General features: G+C 45.5%; 3 protein-coding genes across 3 annotated transcripts in view; 1 reads left to right on the top strand and 2 right to left on the bottom strand.

Moving 5' to 3' along the window:
- The window catches only part of LOC142259328 (uncharacterized), a 402,688-nt gene that overhangs the window by 132,112 nt on the left and 247,919 nt on the right, over positions 1-22,657 (top strand).
- On the bottom strand, positions 1,820-18,952 carry LOC142259327 (uncharacterized). Its single transcript, XM_075331794.1, has 10 exons — positions 18,885-18,952; positions 17,614-17,763; positions 17,305-17,484; positions 17,100-17,223; positions 16,919-17,016; positions 9,537-9,686; positions 9,228-9,407; positions 9,035-9,146; positions 8,838-8,951; positions 1,820-4,326 (listed from the first exon to the last, which is right to left on the bottom strand). Exons 2-10 carry the CDS (start codon positions 17,689-17,691, stop codon positions 2,903-2,905), a joined length of 2,460 nt encoding a protein of 819 aa, XP_075187909.1. The 5' UTR covers positions 17,692-17,763; positions 18,885-18,952; the 3' UTR covers positions 1,820-2,902.
- The window catches only part of LOC142259326 (uncharacterized), a 185,278-nt gene continuing 168,501 nt past the window's right edge, over positions 5,881-22,657 (bottom strand). The window contains exon 11 of the mRNA XM_075331793.1: positions 5,881-5,963. Coding sequence (XP_075187908.1) covers positions 5,881-5,963 — 83 coding nt within the window. The remainder of the gene's footprint in view (positions 5,964-22,657) is intronic.

The following is a 22,657-nucleotide window of genomic DNA, read 5'->3' as shown; positions in this document are numbered from 1 at the left end:
CAGGAGAAGTCCCACGCCGCTTCAGCTCTGCTACATCTGAATATCACAGAGAGCGGCACGACCGACCGCTCTCTGTGAGCTCCAGAGAATGAATGAGCTGTGCATTGAGCGGTGACGTCACTCAGGTCATTTGCGGTCACTGCTGGAAGTTCCCACGGTCCTTCATCTGTGATCGCAGGTAACCTGACCTTAGGTGGAGGTCACTGAGTTCACAGACCTGCATCTCCTAGCAGAAAAATCGCCGTTTTTTTGGCCAAGAGATGCAGATTTTGTGCTGAAATTTTTATACGATATTCCTGCATCCAATCTACACCTCCTGGCAAAAAACCGTGGTGTTTTGGCGGAATTTTTTGCCACTATTTTTGCCTCGGTTATTGTCATAGGATGTATTGTGTACAAGGAAAAAACTCCGTCATCCCTCCGCCGGTAATAAATACTCCGTTAATGTCTGGTTGCATGTGGACGGAGACCCGAACTGCCCAATCAGTGACTTCCAACAGGTTCAGGACCAGTCCGGTTCACGAACTGAACTTTATCTAAAATATAAACAAAAAAAGCTGAACCCGAACTTCAACGGGTCCGCTTATCTCTATTTGTGGGTAGCCCTACAAAAAATAATACATTGGATATCAGATAAAATACTTTAGTTTTTTAATTACAATAATTATCCTTTATAAAGGGATCATTTTTATAACATAAAGATCCCAATTTAGGCGGGGCCACTCCTGATTCATGAAGTGGTGCATGCCTCTTCATGAATCTGGAGTGTTTGATGAGTGGCATGTGCCTCCTTGTGCCATGCAAGAAATATTACTCCGGTCAGGGACTGGAGTGAAATTTCTGGCATAGAGAACACCACAGATCGTCATGAATTTAAGGAGCTGTGGTATCACGCCCCCGTCCCACCCAAACCCTACCAATTTTGGAGTGAAAATGGCAAAAGCCACCAGAATTTGGCACAACTATGAACTGATCCAAATTTTTGTGACTTTTCAAAGCTTTTGTGCCATTTTTTGGCATAAAAGTTTTGATAAATTGGGACCAGAATATTCTTAAAAACTTCCACATATCTAGGATGCATAGTGTGATTCAATTCTCCTCTGTCCCTGCTGGGGATAGAAGCCATATATTACAATACAAAGGGAAGGGGAAAAAAATGCCCTATCACTAGGGAAAGCGGGAAGTGGTGACCACTGACAATACAGCTCATCCTCACTGCCCTCAGCAACTTTATATAGGTTCTGCACCTGTCACCGAGCAGGAATACCTCACACTAGGCAAACCATGATCTGGGCCTAAGTAAGGATGGTACGTATGAGCTCTTCGTCAACACCACTAACGTTAAAGGAGACAAATGGAAACAATACAGAGGAAATACAATTTCTACCACCTGAGCCCAGGTACATAGCAAAAGTCAAACACTCATCTTAGGACTGAGGAGCAGCTACGACAGAAGTCTCTGGAACAACAGGAAGAGACTACCTCTGCAAACCACAGCCAGGAACAACTATAAATTTCACCCAAAACACCCCAGGGTGAGGTTTATAAAGGAAGTCAGAGGCTGACAACAGAGGAAAAACTGACAGTTTCCCAGAGTCATGGAGTCCACGGCTGCAGAAATAGAGAACTGTCAGATAACAACATGTGCTGCAAATTTCTGGGATTTTCCAACACTTCTGCCACTGGATTGTCAGCCGGCCGTGACATGTCCGTGACATCCCCTCACTATTTTTGTGCAAAATGCCTACAGCTCTGCCTCAATTCCAGAGGTTATGAGGAAAAATCATCACATCTAAACAATAGAGAAAGATAGGCATGAAGAATATATATTTACAAGCATTTATTAACAAAACAAGTTTTGAAATGCAATTATATACAATGTGATGTACTTAAGAGTTCCTATCTTCATTCTGGGGCTGCGCTTTTAGTAAATAAAGCAGTGAGTAAATTGAGATTAGTGAATTATCTAAATATAATCTAGTATCAAAACCTTTCTCAAATGTTCATAAAGGGTCTCGAAATACCCAACTTACTAGCAAAGTGGAGCTCGAATTTTCATTTTGTGGGATCTCAGTGTGCAGAGCGGGATCCCACAAATCTATGCAGCTTCTCTAAGCACGAGACATTGCTCTCTCCACTAATCCAGCGCGGTCACATACTTTTTAAAGGTTTTACTGAACTGCTTAAGAAGGATGCCGCAGAGCTGGGGGCGTAGAGCTCACGCTATCAGTGATCACTGAGGGTTGTGGGATCTCACAACCTCAGGGACATTAGGGACACTTCCAAAAGTTTTGGTACTGGATTATATTTAAAAAAATTCACTAATCTGCAGCTTTTCACTGTTTAAGTAAATAATAAAGGCAGCCACAGATTTGTAATAAGCACTATTTAAAGGGAAAGTCATCAAACACATTGCACTAGAAACTACGGGATATTACCCCTGTAACCGTGTCAGCAGCATATACCCCTATAACAGTGTGTCATGACCACATTTTTCCTTCAATCTTTTTCCCTATTTTTCTCCTTCAAAATCTAGGTGTGTCTTATGGTCCGAAAAATAGGATAAGTTTAAAAAGAGAGAAACATTTTTTTTACTTGAGCAATTGTAGCCGACTTTTGGATAAACCCTTTGAATTATGGTACATCATGATGGCTTCTCTTGTGTGACTCATCTGACAACAGGACCTGATTAATGAAAAAAACATTTGCCAAATTCTGAAAGCAAGAATGGCTGCTCCGCTCTGTTGGTTTTCTGATGGTCGCAAAGACTTGATTTACCAGTTATACATTTCAATTATTCACAACATGAAAAAGGTCCCTTCCCTGTGCGGCTTCTTCACATGTTTAACTAGGTCTGATTTCTGAGAATAACATTTTCCACCCTTCAGAACATAAAAATGGTTTATTTTGTGTGATATTTTTGATGTCTAACAAGATCTGATTTCCTAGTAAAACATTTACCACATTCTGGCCATGAAAATGGCTTCTCCCCTGTGTGAGATCTTTGATGAAAAACAAGGTCTGATTTCCGAATAAAACATTTCCCACACTCTGAACATGAAAATGGCTTCTCCCCTGTGTGAATTTTCTGATGTGTAACAAGGTTTATTTTCTGAATAAAACACTTCCCACACTCTGAACATGAAAATGGCTTCTCCCCTGTGTGAATTTTCTGATGTCTAACAAGGTGTGATGTCCGAATAAAACATTTCCCACACTCTGAACATGAAAATGGCTTCTCCCCTGTGTGAGATCTTTGATGAAATACAAGGTCTGATTTCCGAATAAAACATTTCCCACACTCTGAACATGAAAATGGCTTCTCCCCTGTGTGAATTTTCTGATGTCTAACAAGGTGTGATGTCCGAATAAAACATTTCCCACACTCTGAACATGAAAATGGCTTCTCCCCTGAGTGAGATCTTTGATGAAAAACAAGGTCTGATTTCTGAATAAAACATTTCCCACACTCTGAACATGAAAATGGCTTCTCCCCTGTGTGATTTTTTTTATGTCTAACAAGGTGTGATTTCTGAATAAAACATTTCCCACACTCTGAACATGAAAATGGCTTCTCCCCGGTGTGACATCTTTGATGCTCAAGAAGTTGTGATTTCCAATTAAAACATTTCCCACATTCTGAACATGAAAATGGCTTCTCCCCTGTGTGAATATTCTGATGTTTAATAAGGCTTATTTTGTGAATAAAACATTTCCCACACTCTGAACATAAAAATGGCTTCTCCCCTGTGTGATGTTTCTGATGTATAACAAGGTGTGATTTCTGAATAAAACATTTCCCACATTCTGAACATGAAAATGGCTTCTCCTCTGTGTGAATTTTCTGATGTCTAACAAGGTGTGATGTCCAAATAAAACATTTCCCACACTCTGAACATGAAAATGGCTTCTCCCCTGTGTGAGATCTTTGATGAAAAACAAGGTCTGATTTCTGAATAAAACATTTCCCACATTCTGAACATGAAAATGGCTTCTCCTCTGTGTGAATTTTCTGATGTCTAACAAGGTGTGATGTCCGAATAAAACATTTCCCACACTCTGAACATGAAAATGGTTTCTCCCTTGTAGGAGCAGTTTCATGTTCCACATGCCTTCTGTAACTTTTATTTTGCTTACAATTCTGTAATAAATTGGAATTTTGGACTTGATTGAAAAGATCAGATGATAGAGCTTTCCAAGGAAGGACTGAAGGTATATGTGGGACAGCAGCATGCTCTTCATATGCATCATGTGTGTTACTTTGATCATCTGTTTTAAATTCTGAAGATATTAGATTTCCATCTGAACTCCTGATATAGTCATCGGCTAAAAATAAACACAATGTTATTTTTTTATGATATAATTTTGAAAGTAGATTTATTGTTTTAAACCATAACATAAGAAATTAAATTAGGAAACAAATTATTTTTAATCTGTTTTCCAATTTCGAGATCTAAGAGTTACATCTTTGTTAATTCTGATCTCCCATTCCTAGCACCAGTTCTCTGGAATGTGCTACAGTAAATATTCTGATTAAATGTCGCAATGTGACTGTAGAATAATGATTGACAGGGGGCTGCTATACTTTCCCTCATGCTAGGAGACCTTAGGCTATCCCTAACCAATGGATTACCCCTGAACGTGGAAGGAAGGGGCAGGAGTATGATGGAAATAAAGATTAAGACAGACGGGAAAACCAAAATTCAGACACACTTCAAACTCACAGAAATAAACAGTGAGAGACTAAGGAGAAAAGCAAGAGCAGGAAGGCAGAAACAAAAAGACAACAAGGGTTAACACAACTGCTCACAGCAATAATGCACAACAACCACTAGTTTGTATCACAACACCTCACCAGACCTGGGTAAACTATAGCTGGCATTAATGGAATAGTCCAGCCAGCATATACAGAAGGGTTGCAAATGATACTGACTCCACTACAGCATGTGATCAAAGACATTAACAAGGAGCCCAGCAGAGTATAACTCTTGCTAGTCTTACTAATTATGTGGTTCGACGCCTGCATCTCCCTGCGCTGCTCACAGACATCGGAGAAGTTAGCAAGCAAAGTGCCAGAATCTGTAATTTCCACAGATCCTGATGCCGCCATGACAGTTGGCGATGCCTGCAAGCATCTCGTTGTGACATTGATCCACAACATAGACAATTTCAAAAAGGGTTTTTTTCAAAGACGAAAATAAAATAGAGACAGATGCCAAATATTTAATGGGCTTGTCCGGGAGTAACATTGATGGCCAATCCTTAGGCTTTGTAACCAAAGTAGGTAGCAGGGTCTTGCTGTCTGTGCAGATAAGCATTAGGGCTCCAATTCATCAAGACAGGTGATGTACAATGAAAATTGATGTCAGGGACTGGCGTGAGATTTCTGGCATAGGGAACGTTACAGTTTGTTATGAATTACAGAAGCGGTGGCATCACACCCTTCTTCTGGCCAAGCTCTGCCCATTTTGGCAAAGCTGGTTAAAATTGGCGTGAAACCTCCAAAAGTTGCACAATTTATTGTTTGTTCATTCATTTATTATTGACTGTAGAATGGCTATGACATATCAATGTTTGGAATCAGCGATACAAAAGGATGTTGATGAAATAGAGAATCATGACTGTAAGGCACTAGAGTGTTAATAAGTGCTGAGAAAACCGTGCAATGTAAAAACAACAACATTCATCGTAATCAAAGCAAACAAGAGACTATAACAATATAGCTCTGCAGTGCAGCCAGGCCAACCATCTGTCTTTATAAAACCCTTCTCCGGTCTTCTTTCCAAGATTACTGTGCAATTCACTGGAGGCAAAAAGGGGGTTTTCAGGTTCCATCTGGTACCAACCATCAATGGTGTATTTACTAATATCAAGTCCAACTTAATCCAAAAGCTCAAAAGGACCCATTGGGTAACGGGCTTCCAATTTCATTGCAACATCCATGTCTTCCTTAGATGCATGACCTGTTTCATAAAGATGCACGAATTCCATTAGGTATGGTACCAGAAGACGGCTAACAATGAACCCTGGGGTGTCCTTACATAACACAGGCGTCTTTCCTACTGTTTTACTAAAGTCCATGAGAGTCAAAAGTCATTTAGCTAGTCCAGGGGTGGGGAACCTCCGGCCTGCGGGCCGTATGTGGCGACTTTTTATGCGGCCCCCGGGCACATTCCCGGGGACCGCTGTGCTCTGGCGGCAGCCGCACTTTTCCCGGCTGCTGGCCCTTTAAATCCCACTGCCTGATGACCTGAGGGTAGATGCTAGAATGTATGGGCTCTATCCAGATCCTGACTTCCAGGACCTGACTGCAGCTCATACATTCTAGGCTTTATCCCAAACTGTGCTAGTGTGCTCTGGTGGGCGGGGTAAGCAGCACGCTGTGATAAAGTCACAGAAGAGCTGCAGCAGATTTACTGGCCTTCCGGACCTGTGCTATGCTGTGTGTGTGACTCCTCCCCCACCCCAGTACTGTGAGTGCTCAACCCATCGCTGCCCCCCCTGCTCAGTGCGGTGTACCCCCTTGTGCTGTGTGTACCCACTAATGCTGTGTGTACCCCCCAGTGCTGTGTACCCCCTAGTACAGTGTACCCCCTAATTCTGTGTGTACCCCAAGTGCTGTGTACCCCCTAGTGCGTTGTACCCCCTAGTACAGTATGTACCCCCAGTGCTGTGTGCCACCCCTCAGTACTTTGTACCCCCCAGTGATCCGTACTCACCACTGCTGTCTATGCCCCCCAGTCCGTGCCCTCCTGGTGATGTCTAAACTCCCACAGTCCTTTCTGTGTCGCCCTAGTGATGCCTCCGAGTGCAGTCCGTGCTGCCTCCGAGTGCAGTCTGTGCTGCCACCTAGCGCAGTTCGTGCTGCCACCTAGTGCAGTTCATGCTGCCACCTAGTGCAGTCCGTACTGCCACCTAGTGCTGTAGGTGCTGCCACCTAGTGCTGTAGGAGCTGCCACCTAGTGCTGTGCGAGCTGCCACCTAGTGCTGTGCGAGCTGCCACCTAGTGCTGTCCGTGCTGCCACCTAGTGTTGTCCTTGTCCCCAGTCATGCAAGGGCTGTCCATGCCCCCCTAGTGATGTATATGCCCCAGCCCCTCCTGTGATGTATACGCCCCAGCCCCTCCTGTGATATATACACCCCAGCTCCTCCTGTGACGTATAAGCCCCAGCCCCTCCTGTGATCTGTACTCCCAGTGTCTCCTGTAATTTATGCGCCCCAGCGTCTCCATACCGAGACAAACCTGGAAAAGCAGCTGTGAGAAACAAGATGATCAATAACACCGAACATCACAGCCGCACCAAAGAGAAGCAGCTCCAGCAGCCACAGTAGGGGTGAGTTAATTAATCTTTTGACCAAATATGCCAGGGTAGTTTTCAACTTGATAATTTTGTGCGGCCCCCAAAGGTTAGTAGGAAATTCCAAATGGCCCCCGGCAGTAAAAAGGTTCCCCACCCCTGGGCTAGTCATTGGTGTCTTAATGACCTCCACCAGCTTCATCATTGGTACTGGATTAAAGAAATACAGACCTCCGAACTGATCCTGCCTAGTTGTGGAGTTGGCTATGTCAGTTATTGCCAATAAGAATGTGTTGCTGGCAAATATGGGGTGTTCTGGTGCAAATTTGTCCAGTGTCTTGATTAGTGCCTTTTTCCACTTCCAATTTTTCTATTATGGCTTCCACCACCAGATCATTGCTGTGTACCACGGCCGCTGGGTCTGTGCTTGGGATGAAGTTTGAGAGTGTTTTGCTGATGAACTGTGAATTAGCCTCAGGCTTGTTTGCAAACATCTTCTTAGTGACCCTTTTCAAGCTGTCTGCAATACTTTTTGCAGACTTTTTCAAGATGTCATCAGTCTGGTCCACTAAAACAACAGTGTGTCTGGTTGCTGCAGCTACCTGCGCTAACCTGACACCCATCAGACCTCCTCCAATCACAGTCACGTGCTTGATAGTCAGCTTCTTCGCGGTGGCGAAGGCCATGGCGAGGCCATGTCTGCTTGTACTGCTGAGAGCTGAAGGACATGTTAGTGATGTCAGCACAGCGCGCCGTGATGATTTAGTCGCACAATCTTTCTCACAACTCTGTGTTGCACAAAAAATTGATTGAAAAGTGATTTCTGACAGAATTCTGGCATAATTGCTTTGAAGAATCAAGCTCTAGGTGTCAAAACTCCTTCTGTAGGTGTCTCCAATCCTTCCAGGGTAGTTTGCCTGTAGTTCACATTGTCTAAATCAATAATTTTATTAGATATTTTTCGGTAGTTTAAAAATTTGGTATTTCAGTGTGCGGCTGTAACTCTTTTTTTTCCTGTTATCCACACACACACACACACACACACACACACACACACACACACACACACACACACCTCCTCTTCAGCTTTATACTCCTGCAATTAAGAGACCTTTGGTTCCATCATGTCACATGACTTCAAAGGTTCTTAACACTAGAACTACTGGACTCGTGACACCTATATAGAAATACATAGTGCAAAGTAGTCAAAATGACTACCTCAGTAGTTCTAGTGTTAAACAATCAACTTCCGAATGCAACTGATGAGGTCCTTAAGTGGGGTTCCTAAGAAATTGCAGACTTTGACTCCTCCGAACGCTGGACCTGCCTGTAAGTAGGGCTTATTTTAATGGAAACAGGGTATTCATGAACCCTCTGCAGGTCTTTGAGTTGCCTTCATAATGACATAGAGAAGACACTAGAAACAAACAGCAGAAGAAGCAGAAGCAAAGAAAATACAGCTGAAAAAAAACATAGCAGAAAGTCTAAAAATGTAAACACAAAATGAGTGCAGAAAGTACATGAGTAGATATCTCTTACTGGATAGAGCTGGAGGAAACACATCCTGAGGAACATCGGGAGCTTCTTGTTTACAGTCCTGTGGGAGAAGAGGACGGGGACATCTCTCTGGTGTTGTCCTCTTACTGGATAGAACTGGAGGAGACACATACAGGGACTGAATTCATTCCTTACATACAGATAATTATAGGCCGTGTGTAGTTAGTCCTGTCTATTACCTGGTGATGTGAGGGGCTGGGGATCCTCCATCATGACGTCTTTGTGTCCTTCTAAATACTCCCACTCCTCCATGGAGAAATAGACGGTGACGTCCTGACACCTTATAGGAACCTGACACATACAATGATACCGTCACCCCCGATCCCTTCATAGCGTTACTGTATAATGTCCCAGCATTCCCAGCAGTGTCACCTCTCCAGTCAGCAGCTCAATCATCTTGTAGGTGAGTTCTAGGATCTTCTTTTCATTGATGTCCTCATGTATCGGGGGGTGAGGTGGAGGCCCCGTGATTGGGCTCAGGGGTCTTCCCCATCCCTCAGACACAGGGGCCTGACAGCGCTCACTAGAGGTCTTCTTCACTACTGTGTAATCCTGGTTATGGAGAGACAGAGTAATAAATCTCACTCCAGACATTTCCAGAGTCCTCACCTCTCCAGTTCTGTCCATCTGTTATTCCCATAGATAAGAATGATGTAATGTGACGTCATCAGAATCTCTCACCTCTCCAGTAAGCCGGAAGAGGATCTCTAGGGTGAGGTGTAATATCCTCTCCGCCATCTTGTCTCTGTCCATATCCATCCTTGAAGGGTCAATCAGGAGAATTCTCTTATATAGAAGATCTCCACTGAGAGGATCCGATATTATAAGGACCTGATTGGGGAGAAGATGATGATGTGACATCATAAAGAATCCTGTACAGTAATATAATTACCGGAGACTTTACTCTGGCTGCAGAAATATCGCTAAGGCTAAGTTCACATTTCCGCTAAAATGTATCAGTCACAATCCGCTGCTCTTGTAAACAACGGAATCCGTTTAGCGGATTCCGTTGCTCCCATAGACTTGTATGAGCAGCGGATTGTGACTGATGATGCTGCGTTGCACCCTCCGCCCGACTGATCAGTCGTGGAACGACTGACCGCCGGGCGGGAGGAACGCAGCATGTAACGTTTTTTGAGCAGCGCGATCCGTCGGATTTCGCTGCGCATGCTTTCTGGCTCCCTGCACACGTCACCAGCTTTGGTTGGTTACCCGATATTTACCCTGGTTACGGTGCAAGGAGCCAGCGCTAAGCGGTGTAGGCCCGTAACCAAGGTAAATATCGGGTAACCAAGGTAAACATCGGGTGCTTTGCCGTTACCCGATATTTAGTCTGGTTATGTGTGCAGGGAGGCCGACACTTCCCCGCTCGGCCCCGCCCCCTCCCGCACTCCGCACATGTATGTACACACACACACACACCTGTCCCCAGCCATGCAGACAAGCACTGCCACTGACATCCTCAGCGCCTGGCCCCGCCCCCCGCTCGGCTCCGCCCCCTCCCGCACTCCGCATGTACACACACACACTCTCACTCACTCACACATACACTCACCTGTCCCCAGCCATGCAGACAAGCACTGCCACTGACATCCTTAGCGCCTGGCCCCGCCCCCGCTCGGCTCCGCCCCCTCCCGCATTCAGCATGTGTATACACACACACACTCACACACACACAGTCACACACTCACACACACTCACCTGTCCTGCAGTCCCTGCGGCACTGATGTCCTCAGTGCCATGGCCCTGCTCGGCTCCCCCCCCCCCGAACTCCACCCCCGCACATAACGGAATCCGACAAAGAATTCTGTTCTTTGTCATCCGTTGTACAGCGTTGTACAGCGCATCAGTCACATGCGTCAAGCGACGCATGTGACTGATACAAAACAACGGAAATGTGAACTTAGCCTAACATGTATGGCATGAAGGAGAAGACAATTCATGGTTTTGGGGCTGCAGGAACCGAAATGAAGATTCTTGATCCAATAATATTAGGAAGCGGCTTTTACTTGACATGTATGGCACGTGACTATTTTATAATATTCATCGGTTTGCTTGTTTTTGGGTGTTTTTTTTTTATGTTTGCAGGTTTTCAGCTTTCCAGATTTTTTTGGCTGATTTTTAAACTGCAATTTTTTTTAAATATTTGCAAAATTACTACATAATAATGACACTGAAAAAGACGTGGGTGAGCGGGAGGACGAGAAAACCAACCAGGGCCAGGAAGCTGCTGCCAAGGCAGATAATATAATAGGATGCAGTGAACGAGACACAGATGCTCCGGACAAGAACAGTTTTGCCTCTATACAAGTCACTAGTGCGGCCACACTTACAATATTCTGCACAATTTCGGGCTCCAGTGAATGAGGAGGACATAACTGAACTAGAGCGGATGCAGAGAAGAGTGACCAGTAAAGGAATGGAAGGTCTGCAATAGGAGGACAGGTTAGGAAGCCTGGGGTTATTCATATGGAAACACAAAGGCCAGGAGGCGATTTTATTACAATGTACAAGTATATCAGGGGCATTACTGAGATATTTCTAATGAGCTTTTTACAACTGAGGCTTGCAATGATGACAAGGAGGTTCAGTCATAATCACAGATGGGGATTCTCTACTGTAAGAGCAGTGAGAGTATGGAACTCTCTGACACATGATGTGATAATTGTTGATACACTACAAAAAAATCAAGGTGGGCTTGGATGCCTTTCGTGAAAAGTATATTATGGCAGGTTATCAGTACTACATTTTGTGATGGGACATTGATCCAGGGAACTAGTCTGATATTTTTAGAGTCATGGAGGAATTTTGCCCCTTGTAAAAGGTATTCACACCCTGGGAACGTTGCACTTATTTTACATTACACCAACAAACGTAAATGTATTTTATTAGGATTTTATGTAATATACCAGCATTAAGTAACAAGTATTTGTGAAGTGTAAAGGAAATGATAGATGGTTTTCTAGATATTTAAAAATATAAATCTGAATATTGTGACGTGCATTTGTATTAAGCCCCTTGTAGTATGATGCCCCTGAGTGACCAACTGCCTTCAGAAGTCACATAATTAGTAAATTGAGTCACCTGTATCATTTATTGTCAGTATAACTACAGCTGTTTTGTGAAGGTTTCACAAGTTTTGTTTGAGAACATTAGGGATCAAATAGCATCTTGAATACCAAGGAACACACCAGACAGGTCAGGGATAAAGTTGTGGGATAAAGTAAAGCAGGGTTCAGTTAAAAAAAAATTAGCCAAAGTTCTGACTAACCACTTTTCAATCCATCATCCAAAAATGGCAGGAGTATAGTGTGGAGACACAAGGGTCAGTGGGTATGGTCTTCCGCTGGCCTGGCTGTCTTCAGAAAGACCGCTCAGACCAGGACTCATCCCACTGAACACCCGCACTCCATCCTTGTGGGCAGAATACTACTCAGACAACACAGGGTGAGGGAACCACACCTTGATAGGACGTTACTGGTTCACCAACAGGAAAAATCATATTGTACACTTCCAGAAAGATCCCAAGATGGTACAAGCGACAGAGTCTCTCCCATCCATTGTCTCGCATGGGATTAGAAACTTTGCGACTTCGGGCCTTCCTGGCTCAACTATCCCAGCCAGCAGCACCTCGCTTTTGATGAGCACCCGCTGAGAGGAGATAGCGGCAAGCTTAGAAAGATGACTGAGCACAGCAAGGTATGTAGCCAGGCAACTGAACTGTCCTCACCTGGGTTCTCCAGGCACAATTGTGGGCTCAGCATTGAGCAGTGAAGCAGATCTGTGATCCTCCAGCTAAAAATGTGGATTTTAGGCTGAAGTCCTGCATAATGAATGTGGAAAGAGGAGCAAAGCTCTTTTTATACCCCTCAGATCTCATTTCAGGGTATTGTGTCTTACAGGATTGGTGGGAGATGGCTGTTCTCTCATTGGTTCAGTTCAATTCGACTGCATAATATTCCTCTATCAGAATGGGTGACATAATGAGAGAGGGATCTTTACCATCCTTTGAGGATTTACAGACCCAATCCCCCTCCAGACAATTAAAGTGGATGCAATATATACAGCTAAGGTTATTTGTAAATTCCAAATATGGGGGGGACGATCTCCCCGATTAATACCGACCACACAATTTGAACAACTATTCTCAAGGGAGACACCACCCACACACCAGATTTCATTAATAAGTAACCTATTAAATAGACAAGGGTCGGTGGACCCCACTTATATCCGGGCATGGGAGAAGGAATTGGGATACGACCTCACAGAAAAAGACAAACAAAAGGCATATATATTCTCCCATAAAATATCTGTAGCGAGTAATGCACAAGAAACAGGTTACAAGCTACTGACGAAGTGGTACCAATGCCCCACTAGAGTCCACAAGGCATTCCCTTTGGTATCAGATCGTTGTTGGAGATGCGATAGGGAAAAGGGAACCATGGCGCACATATGGTGGGAGTGTCAAGGAGTGACCCCATTCTGGTCAAAGGTGTATCAGATTTATAATCAAATGACGGAGGAACGAGTCGCGCCATCATTCTAAACCACAATTCTATCAATCCTTCCCGGATCCATAGGGCAACAGAAAAAGAGTCTGCTGCGCTTCTGTCTAATAGCGGCACAAGCAGTTATCCCACGGCACTGGCAATCGACGACGCGACCTAGTATGACAGAGTGGCTGACGAAATGCTCCCATATATTTCATATGGAGGAACTCTCGTCGGAACTCTCAGACTCACAGGAAAAATGTAGACAAAAAAAAGACTGCCTGCACTCAGCCTCATCGACCTGACGTGTGAACAGGCGCATAACTGAACATGACATAAAATACAAAAAAAAGACAGTTTGCACTCTGATAATGCTAAAGTATGGAAACCATGAATGTGTGAACATGGACCTGCATTACTGCTAAGGAAAATCTAAGAAAAATGAGATATTTAGCATATAGAAATGGCCATTTGTATATCTGCCCAGTTGCCCCTTCACGGCACATCTCGTAACTGGGTACCTAACGCTATTCTGAAGCCTCTCTCTGGGTTAAAAACCTTCTGTGTATGGGCACGTAGGAACCTGCTATATAGAATCAGATTACCTGTGGCAACTGGGGGAGGGGTGCACGGTCAGAAGGTATGACCCTCTTGATATAGACAAAAAAGACTGCCTGCACTCAGCCTCATCGGCCTGACGTGTGAACAGGCGCATAACTGAACATGACATAAAAGAGGGTCATACCTTCTGACCGTGCACCCCTCCCCCAGTTGCCACAGGTAATCTCATTCTATATAGCAGGTTCCTACGTGCCCATACACAGGAGGTTTTTAACCCAGAGAGAGGCTTCAGAATAGCGTTAGGTACCCAGTTACGAGATATGCCGTGAAGGGGCAACTGAGCAGATATACAAATGGCCATTTCTATATGCTAAATATCTCATTTTTCTTAGATTTTCCTTAGCAGTAATGCAGGTCCATGTTCACACATTCATGGTTTCCATACTATAGCATTATCAGAGCGCAAACTGTCTTTTTTTGTATCACAGGGAAAATGTGTGAGGTTGTGGCAACCTTGGATATAATTTAAGGAAACAGCGGACTTTTCTAATATATTCCGGTAGCAGTATCCGGTCCCCCTGTTTTCCCTTGTCATTGTCTTTAGATCTCTCCTCTCTTCTTCGTTCTCTCTTGATCTTAATTCCTTGCTTCATATGTATTAAGTTGGAATAAATCATTATGTTCCAGGGGTCCAGAGACAGCTGGATTAATAGTAGAATCTGCAGTGGAGTTTCAGGATTACCCCAAGAGTACAGTGATAATAATACAAGGCAGAAATGATATGAATATATGAGAGTATGATATGTATATACGCTGTGTTTGAAATTAATGTAATACTTTCCTATACTCTTCTCCCTTTTTTTGTTTTCTGTATTTCTTAAAATTCTTTTAATAAACACTGATTGATTATTATATTCCTCTAATTGAAAATAGTCACAGAGGCTGAGGCAATCCATATTTAACAGGCAATAGGGCTCCGATCAGTCTAACATTAAACAATGGCTAACTTCTTTTGATTTGGCAATCAAAGAAACAAAAGATCTGGCCTAATTAAGAACAGTTCACCCCTCACACAAATCTCCAGATGCTGAGTTGTCACATAAAGCACAACTACAAAACGACAAAAGACATGGCCGTCCACCTAAAATGACATCCCAAGCAAGGAGAGCACTAACTATAGAGAAGCAGGTAAGAGGCCTACGGTCAGTGGAAAAGCAGGAGCGATCCAGAGATCAGGGGGATCTCTGGATTTACACGAGACGACCAATCGTGCGAAGCATCGTCGGGGTCACCGTTTTCGTGACGCACATCCGGCATCGTATAAGATGTCGTCTCGTGTGACACCTCCTAGCGACGCAGTATCGCTCACAAATCGGGAGCTGTGTATTCGTCGCTAGGTTTTATAAAATGGTTTATTAAACATGGCGCCGCTTGTTCATCGTTCCCGTGGCAGCACACGTTGCTCTGTGTGACACCACGGGAACGATGAACACAGCTTACCTGTGTCCCGTGGCACTTGCCGGCTATGCAGAAGGAAGGAGGTGGGCGGAATGTTTACGTCCCGCTCATCTCCGCCCCTCCGATTCTATTGGCCGGCGGCTGTGTGACTTCGCTGTGACGCTGGACGTACCTCCCCCTTCAGGAAGAGGATGTTCGCCGCCCACAGCGACGTCGCTCAGCAGGTAAGTACGTGTGACGGGGATTTAACGACTTTGTGCGACACAGGCAGCGATTTGCCCGTGACGCACAAACGACGGGGGCGGGTACGATCGATCGTGAAATCGCACGATCGGTCGTCTCGTGTAAAGCAGGCATAAGTCATAAACTCCACAAATTTGGTCTTTATAGAATAATGGATATTTTTAAAAGCAAAAGAATAAGAATTGAAATTTTTATCATACACGCCTTCATCCAATTTACCTGAGATAGAGCTGTTTTATAAAGTAGAAGGGGCAAAAATGTCACCTCTAGATGTGCAAAGCTGGTAAACACATTCCCCAAGAGACTGGCAGCATCAATTGTAGTGAAAGGTTTGTCCTGCAAAGTATTCACTCAGGGGGCTGAATACTAATGCACATCACAATTTTCAGAGTTAAATTTCTTAACATATTTAGAAATTCATGTATAATTTTCTTTATACTTCACAAATGTTTGCTACTTTGTGTTGGCATCACATAAACACCCAATAAAATCAATTTTTTTTTAATAGTTTTTCTTGCACCATTTTGAAACAAAAAAATAAAGGGAAGACAAAAAAAGTGACTTAGAAAAACCCAACAGAATTGATGAGTTGGATGTAAGTTTTGTGGTGCGGAGCCCGTTATACCGGCAGACGGGATGTGACCGGAGGCAGAAATATTCAGGGAAGGGAAAGATTTTACACTCTCTAGATAAATCCTCTCTTCCCGGGATGTAACGGCCTCTAATGCCAGGATCACACGGCCGGATAAAGAATCATCACAGCTTCATCCAGAAAACTAGGACAAGTCTTTTCTTATTTGTCGTCCATATACAATCCGGTATTTACAGCCGCTATTAATAATTTACAAGACCATTTACAGCTTCCTCCATTACAGAACTGCAATGTATCCGTAACACAATGTCTGCTGTATGGTGGAGCTGGTGGGAATCTGATGGTTTGTGCAGACACAGACCTGAATGGACGAGTCTCCTCCGATTTACGGAAGGCACTAGAGGATGCTGGGATTATTCTCACACGCAGATTCTGTCAGTGAGAAAGAAAAATCCCCATCTGCACCGCCACATCCAATAACAATGGTCTGAGGCGAGACGTTGTGTTATTTTATGGACAGCACTGAAAATACAGTAGTGTGAACGAGAACTAAAAGGAATTATCAAAGCTCTTATCTCTCCTAATCCTGCCATCTCCACCGCTCTCATTACACAAGTATAACACATATAATACTGGAGGATAAAACAAGACTGAGCACAAGACCTTCACAGCCGTCTACACATCATAGGGAGATTTCATGGCTCATTCTCTCCATCTACCTGATGATCCTGAGGAACATCGGGGTCTTCTTGTTTACAGTCCTGTGGGAAAAGAGGACGGGGACATCTCTCTGGTGTTGTCCTCTTACTGGATAGATCTGGAGGAGACACATACAGGGTCTGAATTCATTCCTTACATACAGATAATTATAGGCCATGTGTATTTAGTCCTGTCTATTACCTGGTGATGTGAGGGGCTGGGGAACCTCCATCATGACGTCCTTGTACAGATCTTTGTGTTCTTCTAAATACTCCCACTCCTCCATGGAGAAATAGACGGTGACGTCCTGACACCTTATAGGAACCTGACACATACAATGATACCGTCACCCCCGATCCCTTCATAGCGTTACTGTATAATGTCCCAGCATTCCCAGCAGTGTCACCTCTCCAGTCAGCAGCTCAATCATCTTGTAGGTGAGTTCTAGGATCTTCTGGTCATTGATGTCCTCATGTATCAGGGGGTGAGGTGGAGGCCCCGTGATTGGGCTCAGGGGTCTTCCCCATCCCTCAGACACAGGGGCCTGACAACGCTCACTAGAGGTCTTCTTCACTACTGTGTAATCCTGGTTATGGAGAGACACAGTAATAAATCTCACTCCAGACATTTCCAGAGTCCTCACCTCTCCAGTTCTGTCCATCTGTTATTCCCATAGATAAGAATGATGTAATGTGACGTCATCAGAATCTCTCACCTCTCCAGTAAGCCGGAAGAGGATCTCTAGGGTGAGGTGTAATATCCTCTCCGCCATCTTGTCCCTGTCCATATCCATCCTTCACGGGGCAATCAGGAGAATTCTCTTCTATAGAAGATCTCCACTGAGAGGATCCGATATTGTAGGGACCTGAATGGGGAGAAGATGACGATGTAACATCATAAAGAATCCGCTGTAATAATACAATTACTGGAGATAATAAGGGGAACATATAATGGGAACATTCTGGGGGAACATTATACTGTGTGGGGGCAGAAAGGGGCCGAGGACCGAGGGCAGAAAGGGGCCGAGGACTGAGGGCAGAAAGGGGCCGAGGACCGAGGGCAGAAAGGGGCCGAGGACCGAGGGCAGAAAGGGGCCGAGGACCGAGGGCAGAAAGGGGCCGAGGACCGAGGGCAGAAAGGGGCCGAGGACCGAGGGCAGAATGGGGCCGAGGACCGAGGGCAGAAAGGGGCCGAGGACCGAGGGCAGAAAGGGGCCGAGGACTGAAGGCAGAAAGGGGCCGAGGACCGAAGGCAGACGGGTTTCCTCACTTCTGGCCTCTCATAGTTGGGTCGAGTGAATCTATCAGAGACAAAGGAACAAAATCTTCATGATTCATAGAAATCAGCGAGAGAAAAACACCAAGAAAGTCTCAGCGCTGAAGGGGTTAATGCTGCCTGTGACCAATAATGGGGAATAACCACACACCTCCACCTGCAGAGCCGCTGTCATGTGTGACAGTCATGTGGTTTCTGGCTATAGAAGGTCACAGTGTCTGGCTGAGTAGAATGCTCCCTGACTTTCCATTGTTCCTGCTGTCAGTATTAATTTCCTGCTGGATTGATCTCTCCCCCTTTTGGACCCAGCAGGAGCTCGTATTACACCTGATCATCAGCATTGTCTGGGTGCTTAAATACTTCCTTGGACTGATGCTGGTGATATTTTTTTAGTTCATTCAAGCCTTGGTTGCAAGCAGGAGGCTTGTACTCCTCTGTGGTATTGTCGCTGGTATCTTCTACCTGTGTCCCCTGTAGATAAGTAGTTCATGCATTTTCCTGTGTCCTCCTTGTGTCATTAGTGGGGTTGATGAAGATTTCATCCCACCCGTTCTCTATTTAGGACTGAGCAGTGGTTATAGCTAGGGTCAGGTATCCGGCTCAGCGCAGAGGTGAGGAACCCATCTATAGTAGGGAGGGACCTAGGGACCAGCAGTAGGTTTGGTCAGGGGTCACCAGCTTCCCTTTCCCTAAAAACAGGGTTTCCCTTACCTTCCTACTTGGTGTTTCCCAACCCCGTATCTAGAGTAACAGCCGCACAGTATACATGTGGCTGCTCTGTGCTTCCAGGACCTGTGATGATGTCACATGGAGGGGAGGAGTCAGGGTCACATGATCAGCTCCTCAGTGTATGCAGGGCTCTGCTGTGCTGGTTGTCATGGTGCTGGATGAGGGGAAGTTTATGTGTGGGGTCAGGAGGGGTTTACAGTGTGGATGTAGCAGAGCCGTGTGTGTACGAGGTGTACGGAGCGGAGTCGTGTGTGTGCGAGGTGTACGGAGCGGAGCCGTGTGTGTACGAGGTGTACGGAGCGGAGCCGTGTGTGTACGAGGCGTAAGGAGCGGAGCCGTGCGTGTACGAGGTGTACGGAGCGGAACCGTGTGTGTGCGAGGTGTACGGAGCAGAGCCGCGTGTGTACGAGGCGTAAGGAGCGGAGCCGTGTGTGTACTAGGTGTACGGAGCGGAGCCGCGTGTGTACGAGGTGTAAGGAGCGGAGCCGTGTGTGTGCGAGGTGTACGGAGCGGAGCCGTGTGTGTGCGAGGTGTACGGAGCAGAGCCGCGTGTGTACGAGGCGTAAGGAGCGGAGCCGTGTGTGTACGAGGTGTACGGAGCAGAGCCGTGTGTGTACTAGGTGTACGGAGCGGAGCCGCGTGTGTACGAGGTGTAAGGAGCGGAGCCGTGCGTGTACGAGGTGTAAGGAGCGGAGCCGTGCGTGTACGAGGTGTACGGAGCGGAGCCGTGTGTGTACGAGGTGTACGGAGCGGAGCCGTGTGTGTACGAGGTGTACGGAGCAGAGCCGTGTGTGTACGAGGCGTAAGGAGCGGAGCCGTGTGTGTACGAGGTGTACGGAGCGGAGCCGCGTGTGTACGAGGTGTAAGGAGCGGAGCCGCGCGTGTACGAGGTGTACGGAGCGGAGCCGTGTGTGTGCGAGGTGTACGGAGCAGAGCCGCGTGTGTACGAGGCGTAAGGAGCGGAGCCGCGTGTGTACTAGGTGTACGGAGCGGAGCCGTGTGTGTACGAGGTGTAAGGAGCGGAGCCGTGCGTGTACGAGGTGTACGGAGCGGAGCCGTGTGTGTGCGAGGTGTACGGAGCGGAGCCGTGTGTGTACGAGGCGTAAGGAGCGGAGCCGTGCGTGTACGAGGTGTACGGAGCGGAGCCGTGTGTGTGCGAGGTGTACGGAGCAGAGCCGTGTGTGTACGAGGCGTAAGGAGCGGAGCCGTGTGTGTACGAGGTGTACGGAGCGGAGCCGCGTGTGTACGGAGCGGAGCTGTGTGTGATAGGATTTATATAGGCCTCGGAAGCTCCATACATGGAGCACGCTGGATACTAGCAAAACCCAGTGTGGAGCACAAGAGAGTTTAGTGGACCGGGGTGTAGGGAGAAGAGCCCAGACCAAGGACAAGGGTGTGACAGGACCCCCTCAAAGGGACTCCCCCAAAAGACTTTGTAAGTGCGCCATTGAGAACCATGGTCTTGGATTCTGTCAGGGGGTCACAGTGAGGTAATGGAGGCTGTAGGGAGACAGGAGGGTGAAAGCTGTGGACGGACATGTAGCAGATATCCTGGAAAACCTGGGACGAGTAGAAGAGGCACTACCAGTCACAGGCATACAGCAGAAGTCCTGAAGACTGCAGACAGGCTGCAGAGGTACTGACACCCACAGGCAGACAGGTAACTGAGGTACTGGAAGCCGCAGACGTCCTGGAGACCTCAGACAGGGGCAGACATACTGGAAGCCACAGGCAGATTGGTAGCTGAGGTGCTGGAGGCCACAGATAGTCTGGAGACGTCCTGGAGACCTCAGACAGGGGCAGACATACTGGAAGCCACAGGCAGATTGGTAGCTGAGGTGCTGGAGGCCACAGATAGTCTGGAGATGTTCTGGAGGCTGCAGACAGGTCGCTCTGCACAGACTAATAGTCCTAATACCAGGACACAGGTGAGTATCTTGGTCGCCTTATATAGGCCAGTTAAGCTCAGCACATGGAGCGTGTCCGGCTACTTACAAAGCCCAACATGGAGCACAGGAAAGTTTAGCAGAGCGGGGGAAGGGGCAGATCCCAGACACGGGACAGGCGTGTAACAAGTGGATGTTGTCAGCCAAATCTCCAACAATGATGGATAAAATTGTGACAACTCTGAATTTCCCTTCCCCTTACATCTATTGATTAGTTTTCTATTGATCTATTCTCCCCTTTATCAGTGAATAACATTTATTTTTATCCTTTATCAAGTAAAATAATAATTGCAGATAGTGAAAGTCATTCTTCTGTTACCCAAATCTTTGCTGAACATTACACACTGTACATATCACATTCCTCTAATAATGGAGACAATCTAGTTATACCTTTATCAATCCATTCTGTGACATTCCCAAAGTGCTCACAATTCCTGTTCTTCCAGATGAGTTTATTATGAGTTTTATTCCTTTTTTGGACATTTATTTTTCTTCAAATGCTTCCACCAATAAAGTTGACTGCAGAATCTTCCGGAAAATAATCGCGGGTAACTCCCTTCTTCATGCGGGGAGTCGCCATCCCAGGCATGTCATCAACAACATTCCCACTAGGGAGTTCGTCAGGGCCAATAGATGCTGTACCACTGAAACGGCATATCCCTATGAATGCAGGATCATTGAGAACAGGTTTGCCAATAGAGGCTATTCAAGAAAGGTGGCTCTGGAGGCTAAAGATAAAATGTCAGATATTACCAGGGACCAACTGTTACTGAATAACCCTCCACAACAGATGGATGTAATCGTGCAGTTGTATTTTCTACGAAATACAGCATTGATTATTATTCCATTGTCAATATTGTTAAAAAACATCTACCTATTCTCAATATGGATGAAATCTCCAAAACGTTTTGCAAGAAGGAGTTAAATTTGTTTAAAAAAAAAAAATGGCACCATTGGATGTATTGTGTCTCCGAGTGACCATACCAGCCGGCGCATTGCTGTGGGGGATGGAAGTCACGATAATTTGCTTCTACAGTAGGTTCATACAGGTGCGGCAAAAAGCTGCGCGGTTTATGTAAATTCATGAGTAATGGAAACCAATGTAGCTCCTGCGCTACTCCTAAGGTTTATAATATTGATTCCTTTCTTAATTGTGGGTCGTGTGGTGTAATTTATGCTATTACCTGCACTTCTTGCCGACTTCGGTATGTGGGGAGCACGAATCGTGAGCTTAGGAGAAGAATCTCTGAACACGCGTACGACGCTAATAATGTTAGTAGCAGGAGCCGCTCGGGAGCTTCTCGGCATTTCACCAATGTGCACGACGGCAAACTAGATGCCTTAGCGGTAAATGCTATTGAGAAGGTGTCTGTTTCCAAGAGAGGTGGGGATTAAATAAAACACCCCACATTAGAGAAGCACAATGGGACTTTTATTCTTAATACTAGAGTTCCATTTGGACTGAACCTTAAGAATTAATTAAACAACATTTATTAAACCCTTTTTTCCCTTCAGGCCACTGCCAGGTGAGATAATATGTAATTTAATTATGTTAAACAACTGATCCACAGTTAAATTGTATTATGTCAGTTCCGCTTCTTGTCTTTGTAAATCGTGTGTGCACTCAGTGGTGCTATGTGATCAAGGACGCTGCAACGTCTGAAACGCGTCTTGTGTATGGTACGCACCAAGCCATACTAATGGCTATTTAATGGAAATTCAATAAAGAGCGAAGTTTTATTCTACCTACTGGACTGGGGGCTGGATCTGTTTTTGTGATTGGATCTAGGAGTGGCTTTCCTTCCGTGC

This window comes from Anomaloglossus baeobatrachus, assembly GCF_048569485.1.
Source record: "Anomaloglossus baeobatrachus isolate aAnoBae1 chromosome 5 unlocalized genomic scaffold, aAnoBae1.hap1 SUPER_5_unloc_8, whole genome shotgun sequence".
NCBI lineage: Eukaryota > Metazoa > Chordata > Amphibia > Anura > Aromobatidae > Anomaloglossus > Anomaloglossus baeobatrachus.
The sequence above is the reverse complement of the archived record's forward strand: the minus strand, read 5'-3'. Positions and strand labels throughout refer to the sequence as shown.